The following is an 18,120-nucleotide window of genomic DNA, read 5'->3' as shown; positions in this document are numbered from 1 at the left end:
CTGAGGGAGTGCTGCACTGTCAGAGTGTCAGTACTGAGGGAATGCCGCACTGTCAGAGGGTCAGTACTGAGAGAGTGCTGCACTGTCAGAGGGTCAGTACTGAGGGAGTGCCGCACTGTCAGAGGGTCAGTACTGAGAGAGTGCTGCACTGTCAGAGGGTCAGTGCTGAGGGAGTGCCGCACTGTCAGAGGGTCAGTACTGAGGGAGTGCTGCACTGTCAGAGGGTCAGTACTGAGGGAATGCCGCACTGTCAGAGGGTCAGTACTGAGAGAGTGCTGCACTGTCAGAGGGTCAGTACTGAGGGAGTGCCGCACTGTCAGAGGGTCAGTACTGAGGGAGTGCTGCACTGTCAGAGGGTCAGTACTGAGGGCGTGCCGCACTGTCAGAGGATCAGTAGTGAGGGAGTGCCGCACTGTCAGAGGATCAGTACTGACGGAGTGCCGCACTGTCAGAGGGTCAGTACTGAGGGAGTGCCGCACTGTCAGAGGGTCAGTACTGAGAGAGTGCTGCACTGTCAGAGGGTCAGTACTGAGGGAATGCCGCACTGTCAGAGGGTCAGTACTGAGGGAGTGCCGCACTGTCAGAGGGTCAGTACTGAGGGAGTGCTGCACTGTCAGAGGGTCAGTACTGAGGGAGTGCCGCACTGTCAGAGGATCAGTAGTGAGGGAGTGCCGCACTGTCAGAGGATCAGTACTGAGGGAGTGCCGCACTGTCAGAGGGTCAGTACTGAGGGAGTGCTGCACTGACAGAGGGTCAGTACTGAGGGAGTGCTGCACTGTCAGAGGGTCAGTACCGAGGGAGTGCCGCACTGTCAGAGGATCAGTACTGAGGGAGTGCTGCACTGACAGAGGGTCAGTACTGAGGGAGTGCTGCACTCTCAGAGGGACAGTACTGAGGGAGTGCTGCACTGTCAGAGGGTCAGTACTGAGGGAGTGCCGCACTGTCAGAGGGTCAGTACTGAGGGAGTGCCGCACTGTCAGAGGGTCAGTACTGAGGGAGTGCCGCACTGTCAGAGGGTCAGTACTGAGGGAGTGCGGGACTGTCAGAGGGTCAGTACTGAGGGAATGCCGCACTGTCAGAGGGTCAGTACTGAGGGAGTGCTGCACTATCAGAGAGTCAGTACTGAGGGAGTGCAGCACTGTCAGAGGGTCAGTACTGAGGGAGTGCTGCACTGTCAGAGGGTCAGTACTGAGGGAGTGCCGCACTGTCAGAGGGTCAGTACTGAGGGAGTGCTGCACTGTCAGAGGGTCAGTACTGAGGGAGTGCTGCACTGTGAGTGAGTCAGTACTGAGGGAGTGCCGCACTGTCAGCGGGTCAGTACTGAAGGAGTGCTGCACTGTCAAAGGGTCAGTACTGAGGGAGTGCTGCACTGTGAGCGAGTCAGTATGGAGGGAGTGCTGCACCGTCAGATGATCAGTACTGAGGGAGTGCAGCACTGTCAGAGGGTCAGCACTGAGGGAGTGCTGCACTGTCAGAGGGTCAGTACTGAGGGAGTGCTGCACTATCAGAGGGTCAGTACTGAGGGAGAGCTGCACTGTCAGAGGGTCAGTACTGAGGGAGTGCCGCACCGTCAGAGGGTCAGTACTGAGGGAGTGCTGCACTGTCAGAGGGTCAGTACTGAGGGAGAGCTGCACTGTCAGAGGGTCAGTACTGAGGTAATGCTGCACTGACAAAGGGTCAGCACTGAGGGAGTGCTGCACTGTCAGAGGGTCAGTACTGAGGGAGTGCTGCACTGTCGGAGGGTCAGTACTGAGGGAGTGCCGCACTGTCAGAGGGTCAGTACTGAGGGAGTGCTGCACTGTCAGAGGGTCAGTACTGAGGGAGTGCTGCACTGTCAGAGGGTCAGTACTGAGGGAGTGCCGCACTGTCAGAGGGTCAGTACTGAGGGAGTGCTGCACTGTCAGAGGGTCAGTACTGAGGGAGTGCTGCACTGTCAGAGGGTCAGTACTGAGGGAGTGCTGCACTGTCAGAGGGTCAGTACTGAGGGAGTGCCGCACTGTCAGAGGGTCAGTGCTGAGGGAGTGCTGCACTGTCAGAGGGTCAGTACTGAGGGAGTGCTGCACTGTCAGAGGGTCAGTACTGAGGGAGTGCTGCACTGTCAGAGGGCCAGTACTGAGGGAGTGCCTCACTGTCAGAGGGTCAGTACTGAGGGAGTGCTGTACTGTCAGAGGGTCAGTACTGAGGGAGTGCTGCACTGTCAGAGGGTCAGTACTGAGGGAGTGCTGCACTGTCAGAGGGTCAGTACTGAGGGAGTGCTGCACTGTCAGAGGGTCAGTACTGAGGGAGTGCTGCATCATTGGAAGTAAAAACATCAGGAAATGAAAAGATTTCTTTGATTAGGAAGTTGAAATTTATTTTCTTTCTGAATAGTTGGGAATCTCTCGATCGGGATCTTTGGTCTCCATTCCTCATGAAACTGGTCCCTCTGGGAGGAAGCATGTTCCCCTGTACCCATCACTGGTTCCTGATCTCCTTACCATGAAATTGGATCTCTTAACCTTGTCCTCTCCATATTTGTTTCTCTCTGATCTCAGCCCCACATACTGACCTTCTCAGCTCTGGGACATGGGCTGTGCACATTACCCACCCCCGTGTCGTACTGAGCGGTGGGCGGGGGGGGGGGGGGGGGGGGCTGCACTGTCGAGAGCGCCCCCACTCAGATGAGACACCTCCTGCCCTCTCAGATGGACGCTGGCGATTCCACAGGTACCATTTTGAAGAAGAGCAGGGTGCTCACCCCAGTGCCCTGGCCAAAATTGATCATTCAACAAATATCACCAAGAGATTATCTGTTCCTTATCAGATTGATGTCAGTGGGATCTTGCCGTGAGTATCCGGTTGCCACATTTCCCACATTTACACAGTGGCTACACTTGAAAAGCTCTGCATTGGCTGTAGTGCAGAGGCTGGGCATTCTGCAGTGAGTAACTCACTCCTGACCCCCCCCAAAGCCTGTCCACCATCTGCAAGGCACAAGTCAGGAGTGTGATGGAATACTCTCCACTTGCCTGGATGAGTGCAGCTCCAAGAACACTCAGGGAGCTCGACATCATCCAGGACAAAGCAGCCCGCTCGATTGCTCCTCCTTCCACGAACATTCAAACCCTCTACCACCGACAAACAGTGACAGCCGTGTGTACCATCTACAAGATTCACTGCGGTAACTCACCAAGGTTCCTTAGACAGCACCTTCCAAACCCACGACCACTACCATCTAGAAGGGCAAGAGTAGCAGATACCTGGGAACCCCACCACCTGGAGGTTCCCCTCCAAGTCACTCACCACCCTGACTGGGAAATATATTGCCGTTCCTTCAATCCTGGAACTCCCTCCCTAACAGCACAGTGGGTGTATCTACACCACATAGGCAGCTCACCACCATCTTCTCAAGGGCAACTAGGGATGGGCAAGAAATGCTGGCCTGACCAGCGACACACACATCCCATTAACAAATATACAAACAATGTTAATTCAGAGCCTCTGCACCGTGTGGCTGGGTGTTCCTGTGAGATCAGGAATTGTTTTCGAATTCATCGTGTACACCCTGTCCTAATAGTAGCGGAGGGGCCATGATCGAGTGTCTGGATAGAAACTGAGCTCGATTTGACTGTGAAGAGGGGGATTAGAAGCTGCTTGTGAGTTTGGGAAATGGATGGAACCGGAAAGGGTGGTGAATTTGCGGTGATATCATCGTGGAGAGCGAGGGCTCAGAAGTGATCGTCATTGAGTAATGTACAGCACAGTAGGAGGCTCTTCAGCCCATTCTTCCTCTCAGTAGAACAATCCAGTCAGTCCCACTATCCCACTCGATCCCCACAGACCTGCTCAAGTGCCCACCCAACTTTCTTTTCAGTCATTCATTCTTTCCACTTCCACCAACCTCGAGGGCAATGGTTTCAGGTCATTGTCACTCACTAAGTGTAGAATCTCCTCCTCTCCTTCCCCCTACATATCTTGCACAAAACTTTAAATCAATGACCTATTGGTCCTTGTACGATCAGCCAATGGGAACAGCCTTTCTTTGTCCACCTTCTCTAAACCTGTCATGATCTTGTCCCCCTCGATCAATTCTCCCCTCAGCCTCCTCCACTCCAATGAGAACAAGACCTTTTCCAACCCAACCTTGAGGATAAATCCCTTCAACACTGGAAGCATTCGGGTAAATCCCCTCCGCACCTCCTCAAAGACCCTAACATCCTCCCTAAAGTGTGGTGACCAGAATAGGCCCCAATTCTCTAGTTGTGACCTAACCAGGGCTTCATAAAGGTTCAGCGTATCCTCCCTCTTGTGGACACAATCTGGAACTGCAAGTCGGGCTTTGGGGACGGGAAGAGAATCACATTTGCAATTGGTGAGTGAGGGAGTTTGGATTGGTGGGCACCCTGTCATTTCAACCCTTGACCTTTCCCCTCAGCTTGTTCTTGCCACCCCTTGGGCTCGACAAATTCGACCTTCAACAGGAGCTGGAAGTGCGACCCAAAGAGCGGGTACTGCTACTGCCAGCCTGGAGTGGGTGATCCACAGTGTGCCAGCTGCCTGGTGGGGTACTGGGGATTTGGAGAGTCAGGCTGTAAGCCTTGTGACTGTGCGAGAGCCTGCGACACCCAAACTGGTCAATGTCTGGACAAGTGAGTATAACTCCTTTCCCCAATACCTCCTCCTCCCCAGAACATGGTGACACTTAACAGGGGGGGGGGGTAGCTTCACCAGTGAAGGAAGCCCTCAGCATAATATCATTCCTCCCTCTGAGCCCAGAGAAAATGCTGATGAGCAATTCAACTGTGGAAATCATCACATCATAAAGGATAATGTACCCGCCTGAAACCCTCACTTGCAAAGGCAGTGGGCCCTGACAATATCCCAGCAATAGTACTGAAGACTTGTGCTCCAGAACTTGCTGCGCCCCTCGCCAAGCTGTTCCAGTACAGCTACAACACTGGCATCTACCCGGCAATGTGGAAAATTGCTCAGGTGTGTCCTGTACACAAGAAACAGGACAAATCCAACCCAGCCAATTACTGCCCTATCAATCTACTCTCCATCATCAGCAAAGTGATGGAAGGAGTCATCAACAGTGTTATCAAGCAGCACTTACTCAGCAATAACCTGCTCACGGACGCTCAGTGTGGGTTCCGCCAGGGTCACGCAGCTCCTGACCTCATTACAGCCTTGGTTCAAACCTGGACAAAAGAGCGGAATGCCCGAGGTGAGGTGAGAGTGACTGCCCTCGACTCCAAGGCAGCGTTTGACCGAGTGTGGCATCAAGGAGCCTCAGCAAGGAGCCCATTCTGGCACTGCCAGGGTGCCGGGTGGCGCTGTCAGGGTGCCCGGGTGAGACTGTCAGTCATCAGATCTGGGTGTGCTTTGCCCTTATGAGGTGGAGTGGGGGGGATCTCGATGACCCTCTAACAGGTTAGCTGTGACGTTTGGGGGGAGTTCTGGAGGCCGTGGGGGGTGTTCCGAGGGGGCTGCTCCAGAGTCCAGGGGATCGGGCGGCATTTAAAAATGGCAGCCCAATCTTTTCCTGGACAAAGAGTTGATCTTGCCAGTGCAGGAAATAAAGGTAAGAATGGCCTTGGTGGGACATTCTTCGCCAAGCCAAAAGAAAACAGAGTCCATTGTAGCGCCCCCAAAAAACCATTAAATGGTCCAAAACGGGACACCTTTTTCCCCGTTATACCGCGCCCAGGGTATCCATACTGGGAGCGTGGTCTGTCCCCTAGCAGTGACATCGTGCTCCTTGAATGTAAAGTCCACAAATAATCTCCTTGCAATAGCCGACCTGTTTTCTGAGGACTCGTTCCAGGTTTTATTTGTCCTGAATACTTTTTGTTCCACTCTTTCCGCTTTGCAGCTTTCAAAATGAACAAGTTCACAACATCCCCATCGGCAGCCGAATCCCAGACGTGATCGACATGCCAGCCAATGCCAGTGGGGAGGATTGGAGTTGGCAAGAGGAGCAGGGGTTCTCGGCACTTAGGCATTCTGGTAGGTCACAACAACAACTTTGCATACAGCAAAACTGCCCAAGGCCTCTGGGAGTGTTTTCAGACAGGATCTGGCACGGGGCACATGGGATAGGATATTGTGTTGGTCAAACGAATGGAGCCACGGAGGGAATTTTGAAGCCTCAGGCCAGGCAGCCAATGAGGAAGGATGGAAATCGGGGATGTGCCCGATGATTGGAGGAGAGCAGAGATATCGGGTCGATTGTAATGTTGGAGGCTACAGACATAGAGAGGGCTCAATGCACGGAAGGATTTTGAAATGGGCAGGAAGGGGAAGGGCAGTAACATCACTGTTGCAGAGACACACACGATGCACCGACCACAACTCTAACTCTAGATTAGAAAACTGTATCGAAGGGCTGGAGAAGATGAATGAAGATTATTTCCAGGATGACCCCAGAACTTTGCGGTTACATCTATCAGCAAGGACAGACTGAGCCTCTATCCTCACACAGCTGAGATATCAAAGGAGGTTTTTAATATGATGCAATGTTTAAGAGGGTAAAGATAGAGAAGGGGCGAGATCCTCTGTTCCCTGACGCAAACTTTGTAATCGGTGATCGGGCGGAGGATCACTTTTGAAGCTGAAATCGGGGGTGCCGCCTGTTTGACGCAGTATTCGTACGCTCTGCTGCCCCCAAAACGGCGACATCGCAGTGCGATGACCCTCCCCCGATGCTCCGCTCCTGATAGGACGGGTTCCCGACCGCGCGGTTCACTTGTGGTCTCAGCCTTGCGGGTACCCGGCGTGGCGGGAGCCATGCTGCTGGCCGGGGGGGGGGGCTTCCGCAAGGGCTGGAGGGACTAGTGGGGGGTGGCCAGGGGGCACTATCTGGCAGGTCAGGTCGCGCACGGCCGACGCCATGTTTTACAGCCCGACCGCTGTAGGTCGTCGCCGTGTGCATGCGAGACCATGGACCCGGCCATTCTCCAGCCGCTTGTTTCGTGGAGGTCGGGGGTTTTATGTGGCGCGGTTGCTGATTTTGTCCCTGTAAACTGCCACGATCCTCCGCACTTAACCTCAGAATCGGAGAATCTGGCCCCAGATGTTTCCTTTTTTTAGTTAGACCACGGGCCAAATATACAAGATAATCATAAATATATCCAATGACGAATTCAGGAAACGCTTTTAGCCAGGGAGTTGGGAGAATGTGGGACTCGTTCCCACAGGGAGTGGGGAGAATGTGGGACTCGTTCCCACAGGGAGTGGGGAGAATGTGGGACTCACTCCCACGGGGAGTGGGCGAGAATGTGGGACTCACTCCCACAGGGAGTGGGGAGAATGTGGGACTCGCTCCCACAGGGAGTGGGGAGAGTGTGGGACTCGCTCCCACAGGGAGTGGGGAGAATGTGGGACTCGCTCCCACAGGGAGTGGGGAGAATGTGGGACGCGTTCCCACGGGGAGTGGGGAGAATGTGGGACGCGTTCCCACGGGGAGTGGGGAGAATGTGGGACTCGTTCCCACGGGGAGTGGGGAGAATGTGGGACTCGCTCCCACGGGGAGTGGGGAGAATGTGGGACTCGCTCCCACGGGGAGTGGGGAGAATGTGGGACTCGCTCCCACGGGGAGTGGGGAGAATGTGGGACTCGCTCCCACAGGGAGTGGGGAGAATGTGGAACTCGCTCCCACGGGGAGTGGGGAGAATGTGGGACTCGCTCCCACAGGGAGTGGGACAGAAAGTGGTACTTGCTCCCACAGGGAGTGGGGAGAATGTGGGACTCGCTCCCACAGGGAGTGGGAAGAATGTGGGACTCGCTCCCACGGGGGAGTGGGGAGAATGCGGGACTCACTCCCACATGGAGTAGGGAGAATGTGGGACTCGCTCCCACAGGGAGCGGGGAGAATGTGGGAGTCGCTCCCACAGAGAGTGGGGAGAATGTGGGACTCGCTCCCACGGGGAGTGGGGAGAATGTGTGACTCGCTCCCACAGGGAGTGTGGAGAATGTGGGACTCGCACCCACTGTGAGTGGGGAGAATGTGGGACTCGCTCCCACAGGGAGTGGGGAGAATGTGGGACTCACTCCCACGGGGAGTGGGGAGAATGTGGGACTCGCTCCCACAGGGAGTGGGGAGAATGTGGGACTCGCTCCCACAGGGAGTGGGGAGAATGTGGGACTCGCTCCCACGGGGGAGTGGGGAGAATGCGGGACTCACTCCCACATGGAGTAGGGAGAATGTGGGACTCGCTCCCACAGGGAGTGGGGAGAATGTGGGACTCGCTCCCACAGAGAGTGGGGAGAATGTGGGACTTGCTCCCACGGGGAGTGGGGAGATTGTGTGACTCGCTCCCATAGACGGTGTGGAGAATGTGGGACTCGCTCCCACAGGGAGTGGGGAGAATGTGGGACTCGTTCCCACAGGGAGTGGGGAGAATGTGGGACTCGCTCCCACAGGGAGTGGGGAGAATGTGGGACGCGTTCCCACGGGGAGTGGGGAGAATGTGGGACGCGTTCCCACGGGGAGTGGGGAGAATGTGGGACTCGTTCCCACGGGGAGTGGGGAGAATGTGGGACTCGCTCCCACAGGGAGTGGGGAGAATGTGGAACTCGCTCCCACGGGGAGTGGGGAGAATGTGGGACTCGCTCCCACAGGGAGTGGGACAGAAAGTGGTACTTGCTCCCACAGGGAGTGGGGAGAATGTGGGACTCGCTCCCACAGGGAGTGGGAAGAATGTGGGACTCGCTCCCACGGGGGAGTGGGGAGAATGCGGACTCACTCCCACATGGAGTAGGGAGAATGTGGGACTCGCTCCCACAGGGAGCGGGGAGAATGTGGGAGTCGCTCCCACAGAGAGTGGGGAGAATGTGGGACTCGCTCCCACGGGGAGTGGGGAGAATGTGTGACTCGCTCCCACAGGGAGTGTGGAGAATGTGGGACTCGCACCCACTGTGAGTGGGGAGAATGTGGGACTCGCTCCCACAGGGAGTGGGGAGAATGTGGGACTCACTCCCACGGGGAGTGGGGAGAATGTGGGACTCGCTCCCACAGGGAGTGGGGAGAATGTGGGACTCGCTCCCACAGGGAGTGGGGAGAATGTGGGACTCGCTCCCACGGGGGAGTGGGGAGAATGCGGGACTCACTCCCACATGGAGTAGGGAGAATGTGGGACTCGCTCCCACAGGGAGTGGGGAGAATGTGGGACTCGCTCCCACAGAGAGTGGGGAGAATGTGGGACTTGCTCCCACGGGGAGTGGGGAGAATGTGTGACTCGCTCCCACAGACGGTGTGGAGAATGTGGGACTCGCTCCCACAGGGAGTGGGGAGAATGTGGGACTCGTTCCCACGGGGAGTGGGGAGAATGTGGGACTCGTTCCCACGGGGAGTGGGGAGAATGTGGGACTCGCTCCCACAGGGAGTGGGGAGAATGTGGAACTCGCTCCCACGGGGAGTGGGGAGAATGTGGGACTCGCTCCCACAGGGAGTGGGACAGAAAGTGGTACTTGCTCCCACAGGGAGTGGGGAGAATGTGGGACTCGCTCCCACAGGGAGTGGGAAGAATGTGGGACTCGCTCCCACAGGGGAGTGGGGAGAATGCGGGACTCACTCCCACATGGAGTAGGGAGAATGTGGGACTCGCTCCCACAGGGAGCGGGGAGAATGTGGGAGTCGCTCCCACAGAGAGTGGGGAGAATGTGGGACTCGCTCCCACGGGGAGTGGGGAGAATGTGTGACTCGCTCCCACAGGGAGTGTGGAGAATGTGGGACTCGCACCCACTGTGAGTGGGGAGAATGTGGGACTCGCTCCCACAGGGAGTGGGGAGAATGTGGGACTCACTCCCACGGGGAGTGGGGAGAATGTGGGACTCGCTCCCACAGGGAGTGGGGAGAATGTGGGACTCGCTCCCACAGGGAGTGGGGAGAATGTGGGACTCGCTCCTACGGTGAGTGGGGAGAATGTGGGACTCGCACCCACAGGGAGTGGGGAGAATATGGGACTCGCTCCCACAGAGAGTGGGGAGAATGTGGCACTCACTCCCACAGGGAGTGGGGAGAAGGTGGGACTCGCTCCCAGAGAGTGGGGAGAATGTGGGACTCACTCCCACAGGGAGTGGGTAGAATGTGGGACTCGCTCCCACGGGGAGTGGGGAGAATTTGGGACTCGCTCCCACAGAGAGTGGGGAGAATGTGGGACTCGCTCCCACAGGGAGTGGGGAGAATGTGGGACTCGCTCCCACAGGGGAGTGGGGAGAATGTTGGACTCGCTCCTACGGGGAGTGGGGAGAATGTGGGACTCGCTCCCACGGGGAGTGGGGAGAATGTGGGACTCGCTCCCACGAGGAGTGGGGAGAATGTGGGTCTCGCTCCCACAGGGAGTGGGGAGAATGTGGGACTCGCTCCCACAGAGAGTGGGGAGAATGTGGGACTCGCTCCCACGGGGAGTGGGGAGAATGTGGGACTCGCTCCCACGAGGAGTGGGGAGAATGTGGGTCTCGCTCCCACAGGGAGTGGGGAGAATGTGGGACACGCTCCCACGGGGAGTGGGGAGAATGTGGGACTCGCTCCCACAGGAAGTGGGGAGAATGTGGGACTCGCTCCCACAGGGAGTGGGGAGAATGTGGGACTAGCTCCCACAGGGAGTGGGGAGAAAGTGGGACTCGCTCCTACGGGGAGTGGGGAGAATGTGGGACTCCCTCCCACAGGGAGTGCGGAGAATGTGGGACTCGCTCCCACAGGGAATGGGAAGAATGTGGGACTCGCTCCCACGGGGAGTGGGGAGAATGTGGGACTCACTCCCACAGGGAGTGGGGAGAATGTGGGACTCGCTCCCACAGGGAGTGGGGAGAATGTGGGACTCGCTCCCACAGGGAGTGGGGAGATTGTGGGACTCGCTCCCACAGGGAGTGGGGAGAATGTGGGACTCACTCCCACAGGGAGTGGGGAGATTGTGGGACTCGCTCCCACAGGGAGTGGGGAGAATGTGGGACTCGCTCCCACAGGGAGTGGGGAGAATGTGGGACTCACTCCCACAGGGAGTGGGGAGAATGTGGGACTCGCTCCCACAGAGAGTGGGGAGAATGTGGGACTCGCTCCCACGGGGAGTGGGGAGAATGTGGGACTCGCTCCCACGAGGAGTGGGGAGAATGTGGGTCTCGCTCCCACAGGGAGTGGGGAGAATGTGGGACACGCTCCCACGGGGAGTGGGGAGAATGTGGGACTCGCTCCCACAGGAAGTGGGGAGAATGTGGGACTCGCTCCCACAGGGAGTGGGGAGAATGTGGGACTAGCTCCCACAGGGAGTGGGGAGAAAGTGGGACTCGCTCCTACGGGGAGTGGGGAGAATGTGGGACTCCCTCCCACAGGGAGTGCGGAGAATGTGGGACTCGCTCCCACAGGGAATGGGAAGAATGTGGGACTCGCTCCCACGGGGAGTGGGGAGAATGTGGGACTCACTCCCACAGGGAGTGGGGAGAATGTGGGACTCGCTCCCACAGGGAGTGGGGAGAATGTGGGACTCGCTCCCACAGGGAGTGGGGAGATTGTGGGACTCGCTCCCACAGGGAGTGGGGAGAATGTGGGACTCACTCCCACAGGGAGTGGGGAGATTGTGGGACTCGCTCCCACAGGGAGTGGGGAGAATGTGGGACTCGCTCCCACAGGGAGTGGGGAGAATGTGGGACTCACTCCCACAGGGAGTGGGGAGAATGTGGGACTCGCTCCCACAGGGAGTGGGGAGATTGTGGGACTCGCTCCCCTGGGCAGTGGGAAGAATGTGGGGCTCGCTCCCACGGGGAGTGGGGAGAATGTGGGACTCGCTCCCACGGGGGAGTGGGGAGAATGTGGGACTCGCTCCCACGGGGGAGTGGGGAGAATGTGGGACTTGCTCCCACGGGGAGTGGGGAGAATGTGTGACTCGCTCCCACAGACGGTGTGGAGAATGTGGGACTCGCTCCCACAGGGAGTGGGGAGAATGTGGGACTCGTTCCCACGGGGAGTGGGGAGAATGTGGGACTCGTTCCCACGGGGAGTGGGGAGAATGTGGGACTCGCTCCCACAGGGAGTGGGGAGAATGTGGAACTCGCTCCCACGGGGAGTGGGGAGAATGTGGGACTCGCTCCCACAGGGAGTGGGACAGAAAGTGGTACTTGCTCCCACAGGGAGTGGGGAGAATGTGGGACTCGCTCCCACAGGGAGTGGGAAGAATGTGGGACTCGCTCCCACGGGGGAGTGGGGAGAATGCGGGACTCACTCCCACATGGAGTAGGGAGAATGTGGGACTCGCTCCCACAGGGAGCGGGGAGAATGTGGGAGTCGCTCCCACAGAGAGTGGGGAGAATGTGGGACTCGCTCCCACGGGGAGTGGGGAGAATGTGTGACTCGCTCCCACAGAGAGTGTGGAGAATGTGGGACTCGCACCCACTGTGAGTGGGGAGAATGTGGGACTCGCTCCCACAGGGAGTGGGGAGAATGTGGGACTCACTCCCACGGGGAGTGGGGAGAATGTGGGACTCGCTCCCACAGGGAGTGGGGAGAATGTGGGACTCGCTCCCACAGGGAGTGGGGAGAATGTGGGACTCGCTCCTACGGTGAGTGGGGAGAATGTGGGACTCGCACCCACAGGGAGTGGGGAGAATGTGGGACTCGCTCCCACAGAGAGTGGGGAGAATGTGGCACTCACTCCCACAGGGAGTGGGGAGAAGGTGGGACTCGCTCCCAGAGAGTGGGGAGAATGTGGGACTCACTCCCACAGGGAGTGGGTAGAATGTGGGACTCGCTCCCACGGGGAGTGGGGAGAATTTGGGACTCGCTCCCACAGAGAGTGGGGAGAATGTGGGACTCGCTCCCACAGGGAGTGGGGAGAATGTGGGACTCGCTCCCACAGGGGAGTGGGGAGAATGTTGGACTCGCTCCTACGGGGAGTGGGGAGAATGTGGGACTCGCTCCCACGGGGAGTGGGGAGAATGTGGGACTCGCTCCCACGAGGAGTGGGGAGAATGTGGGTCTCGCTCCCACAGGGAGTGGGGAGAATGTGGGACTCGCTCCCACAGAGAGTGGGGAGAATGTGGGACTCGCTCCCACGGGGAGTGGGGAGAATGTGGGACTCGCTCCCACGAGGAGTGGGGAGAATGTGGGTCTCGCTCCCACAGGGAGTGGGGAGAATGTGGGACACGCTCCCACGGGGAGTGGGGAGAATGTGGGACTCGCTCCCACAGGAAGTGGGGAGAATGTGGGACTCGCTCCCACAGGGAGTGGGGAGAATGTGGGACTAGCTCCCACAGGGAGTGGGGAGAAAGTGGGACTCGCTCCTACGGGGAGTGGGGAGAATGTGGGACTCCCTCCCACAGGGAGTGCGGAGAATGTGGGACTCGCTCCCACAGGGAATGGGAAGAATGTGGGACTCGCTCCCACGGGGAGTGGGGAGAATGTGGGACTCACTCCCACAGGGAGTGGGGAGAATGTGGGACTCGCTCCCACAGGGAGTGGGGAGAATGTGGGACTCGCTCCCACAGGGAGTGGGGAGATTGTGGGACTCGCTCCCACAGGGAGTGGGGAGAATGTGGGACTCACTCCCACAGGGAGTGGGGAGATTGTGGGACTCGCTCCCACAGGGAGTGGGGAGAATGTGGGACTCGCTCCCACAGGGAGTGGGGAGAATGTGGGACTCACTCCCACAGGGAGTGGGGAGAATGTGGGACTCGCTCCCACAGGGAGTGGGGAGATTGTGGGACTCGCTCCCCTGGGCAGTGGGAAGAATGTGGGGCTCGCTCCCACGGGGAGTGGGGAGAATGTGGGACTCGCTCCCACGGGGGAGTGGGGAGAATGTGGGACTCGCTCCCACGGGGGAGTGGGGAGAATGTGGGACTCGCTCCAACGGGGAGTGGGGAGAATGTGGGACTCGCTCCAACGGGGAGTGGGGGAGAATGTGGGTCAATCACAGTGATCAAACTCGATCAATTGGTCTGAGGCACTGAGATCCTTTCGGGAAGGAAACCTGTTGGCTAAGCCAACGTGGGCCCATTTGTGACTCCAAGGGCAAAATTCTCCCCAAACGGCGCCAATCAGACCGGCATCGCGCCGCCCCAAAGGTGCGGAATGCTCCGCATTTTTGGGGGCCGGAGGGATTTCCGCCCCGCCAGCTGGCGCGGAAATGACATCCCCGTGCGGCGCATGCGCGGGAGCGTCAGCGGCCGCTGACAGCATTCCCGCGCATGCGCAGTGGAGGGAGTCTCTTCCGCCTCCGCCATGGTGGAGACCGTGGCGGAGGCGGAAGGGAAAGAGTGCCCCCATGGCACAGGCCACCTGCGGATCGGTGGGCCCCGATCGTGGGCCAGGCCACCGTGGGGGCACCCCCCCGGGGCCAGATCACCCCGCGCCCCCCCCCAGGACCCCGGAGCCCGCCCACGCCGCTTGGTCCCGCCGTTCAAAAGGTGGTTTAATCCACGCCGGCGGGACAGGCAATTTATCGGCGGGACTTCGGCCCATCCGGGCCGGAGAATCGAGCGGGGGGGTCCGCCAACCGGCGCAGCCCAATTCCCGCCCCCGCCGAATATCCGGTACCGGAGACTTCGGCAACCGGCGGGGGCGGGATTCACGGCAGCCCCCGGCGATTCTCCAACCCGCTGGGGGGTCGGAGAATGACGCCCGAGACCTGCACCTGCACTGTAGACTGATGTCCAGCAGGTCAGTCAGCCAGCGAGACTGAGAATGAACAGTAAAAGCTGGTGTGGTCAGTGATGTCCACGCTGCCAGTATGGGTTTCAACAATGGACCCCGGAGATTAAACCTTTCCATTCAAATAGAAAATGGTACCTCAGTGAGTTAACGGTCATCAACCCTAATTGCAGCATCTCTTTAAAATCTGGTGCAAATCTGGGGCGACATTCTCCGACCCCCCGCCGGGTCGGAGAATGGCCGTTGGCCGCCGTGAATCCCGCCCCCGCCCCCGCCGAAGTCTCCGCTCCCGGAGATTGGGCGGGGGCGGGAATCGCGCCGCGCCGGTTGGCGGGACCCCCCGCTCAATTCTCCGACCCGGATGGGCCGAAGTCCCGCCCAGAAATTGCCTGTCCCGCCGGCGTAAATCAAAGCTGGTATTTACCGGCGGGACCAGGCGGCCTGGGCGGGCTCCGGGGTCCTGGGGGGGGCGCGGGGCGAGCTGACCCCGGGGGTGCCCCCACGGTGGCCTGGCCCGCGATCGGGGCCCACCGATCCGCGGGCGGGCCTGTGCCGCGGGCGGGGCACCAAACGCCATTTCCGCCAGCTGGCGGGGCGGAAATCCCTCCGGCGCCGGCCTAGCCCCTCAATGTTGGGGCTCGGCCCCCAAAGATGCGGAGCATTCCGCACCTTTGGGGCGGCGCGATGCCCGTCTGATTGGCGCCGTTTGTGGCGCCAGTCGGCGGACATCGCGCCGTTGGGGAAGAATTTCGCCCCAGGTGTTACTGAGACGTGAGGAGAGGGAGGGAAGGAGGGAGATTGTTGGATGAAACATCTCCTCATATTCCACAGAAACCAATCGGATCGCAGACACAGAAGCTTCACGTTGACGATGTCAGGACTGAAGGGTTCCTCAGATTGACATTTGCTGATGATTGTCTGTGTGTGTGTATGTGTCTGTGTGTGTGTCTGTGTGTGTGTGTCTGTGTGTGTGTGTCTGTGCGTGTGTGTCTGTGTGTGTGTCTGTGTGTGTGTCTGTGTGTGTGTGTCTGTGTGTGTGTCTGTGTGTGTGTATGTGTCTGTGTGTGTGTCTGTGTGTGTGTGTCTGTGTGTGTGTGTCTGTGCGTGTGTGTCTGTGTGTGTGTCTGTGTGTGTGTCTGTGTGTGTGTCTGTGTGTGTGTCTGTGTGTGTGTATGTGTCTGTGTGTGTGTCTGTGTGTGTGTGTCTGTGCGTGTGTGTCTGTGTGTGTGTCTGTGTGTGTGTCTGTGTGTGTGTGTCTGTGCGTGTGTGTCTGTGTGTCAGTGTGTGTCTGTCTGTGTGTGTGTGTGTCTGTGTGTGTGTGTGTCTGTGTGTGTGTGTGTCTGTGTGTGTGTGTGTGTGTGAATGAGGGGGTGGGGTGAGGGGGTGATACTAACAGGAATATTATTTCTTCATTTCTTTGTGTTAAGTTAATAACTTGTTGACCCTGCCTTTTCTGTCACACTAGAGAAGTGCGTCTGCAAGGAGACATCCCAGCGAGGTGCCACATATCTTTGTCAGAGGAAGTACACATATGGTAAGAGGGGCGGGATTCTCCCATCCCGCGACAGAGTGTCCACGCTGTTGTAAACGCCGTTGCACTTTACGACGGCATGAACGGGCCGCTCCCAGGAGTAATTCTGGCCCCTACAGGGGGCCAGCACGGCGCTGGAGCGGGTCGCGTCGCTCCAGCTGCCGATCCCGGCGCGAATTGAGCGCCGCGTGATCCGCGCATGCGCAGCGGCGCCGGCCCCGACGCAACGTGCCGCGTGGAAACAGGGGCCGCCGCGTAGGAAAGGAGGCCCCCAGCCAGAGAGGCCAGCCCGTCGATTGGTGGGCCCAGGTCGGAGCCCCTCTCTCCCCCCTCACAGGCCCCCCCCCGCCGAGTGTCCGCCGGCTGAGAGCAGATGCGGACGGCGCCAGCGGGACTCAGCATTTTCACTACGGCCGTTCGGCCCATCCCGGACCGAGAATCGGCGGGCGGGCCCCGACCGGCACCATGGTAACCACGCCGGCACCAATGGCGCTGATTCTCCGCTCTGTGGATATCCGCCGCCATCGGGGTGGCGTGGCCGGGTCGCGGGGATTCTCCGGGCTCAGGGAATCCCGCCCGGGATGGTCAAACCTGTTGCCAGCCAGACACAGAGGCTCCAAGTATTATCCTCCCACATTCAGAAACTGCAGCCACTCAATAACATCGGATACAGCGCAGTACAGGCCCTTCGGCCCACGTGTTGCACCGAAACAAAAGCCATCTAACCTACACTATACCATTATCATCCATATGCTTATCCAATAAACTTTTAAATGCCCTCAATGTTGGCGAGTTCACTACTGTAGCAGGTAGGGCATTCCACAGCCTCACCACTCTTTGCGTAAAGAACCTACCTCTGACCTCTGTCCTATATCTATTACCCCTCAGTTTAAAGCTATGTCCCCTCGTGCCAGCCATTTCCATCCGTTAGTGGCTCTCACTGTCCACCCTATCCAACCCCCTGATCAACTTGTATGCCTCTATTAAGTCTCCTCTTAACCTTCTTCTCTCCAACGAAAACAACCTCAAGTCCATCAGCCTTTCCTCATAAGATTTTCCCTCCATTCCAGGCAACATCCTGGTAAATCTCCTCTGCACCCGCTCCAATGCCTCCACGTCCTTCCTATAATGCGGTGACCAGAACTGTACGCAATACTCCAAATGCGGCCGTACCAGAGTTCTGTACAGCTGCAACATGACCTCCTGACTCCGGAACTCAATCCCTCTACCAATAAAGGCCAACACTCCATAGGCCTTCTTCACAACCCTATCAACCTGGGTGGCAACTTTCAGGGATCTATGTACATGGACACCTAGATCCCTCTGCTCATCCACACTTTCAAGAACTTTACCATTAGCCAAATATTCCGCATTCCTGTTATTCCTTCCAAAGTGAATCATCTCACACTTCTCGACATTAAACTCCATTTGCCACCTCTCAGCCCAGCTCTGCAGCTTATCTATATCCCTCTGTAACCTGCTACATCCTTCCACACTATCGACAACACCACCGACTTTAGTATCGACTGCAAATTTACTCACCCACCCTTCTGCGCCTTCCTCTAGGTCATTGATAAAAATGACAAACAGCAACGGCCCCAGAACAGATCCTTGTGGTCCTCCACTTGTGACTGAACTCCAATCTGAACATTTCAGCTAGCCAATTTCTGATCCACATCTCTAAATCACCCTCAATCCCCAGCCTCCGTATTTTCTGCAATAGCCTACCGTGGGGAACCTTATCAAACGCTTTGCTGAAATCCATATACACCACATCAACTGCTCTACCCTCGTCTACCTGTTCAGTCACCTTCTCAAAGAACTCGATAAGGTTTGTGAGGCATGACCTACCCTTCACAAAGCCATGCTGACTATCCCTGATCATATTATTCCTATCTAGATGATTATAAATCTTGTCTCTTATAATCCCCTCCAAGACTTTACCCACTACAGACGTGAGGCTCACCGG

At 57.9% G+C, this 18,120-nt stretch overlaps 1 protein-coding gene across 2 annotated transcripts in view; it reads left to right on the top strand.

Annotated features, from left to right (window-relative positions):
• Positions 1-18,120, top strand: part of LOC140388636 (netrin-4-like) — a 77,934-nt gene that overhangs the window by 46,781 nt on the left and 13,033 nt on the right. For both annotated transcript variants that reach the window (XM_072473092.1, XM_072473091.1), the window contains exons 6-8: positions 4,415-4,628; positions 5,855-5,988; positions 16,086-16,154. In XM_072473092.1, the coding sequence (XP_072329193.1) occupies positions 4,415-4,628; positions 5,855-5,988; positions 16,086-16,154 (417 nt within the window). The remainder of the gene's footprint in view (positions 1-4,414; positions 4,629-5,854; positions 5,989-16,085; positions 16,155-18,120) is intronic.

This window comes from Scyliorhinus torazame, chromosome 13 (genome assembly GCF_047496885.1).
Source record: "Scyliorhinus torazame isolate Kashiwa2021f chromosome 13, sScyTor2.1, whole genome shotgun sequence".
In the NCBI taxonomy this organism is placed as follows: Eukaryota; Metazoa; Chordata; class Chondrichthyes; order Carcharhiniformes; family Scyliorhinidae; genus Scyliorhinus; species Scyliorhinus torazame.
Note: the sequence above shows the minus strand (reverse complement) of the source record. Positions and strands in the feature narration are given on the sequence as shown.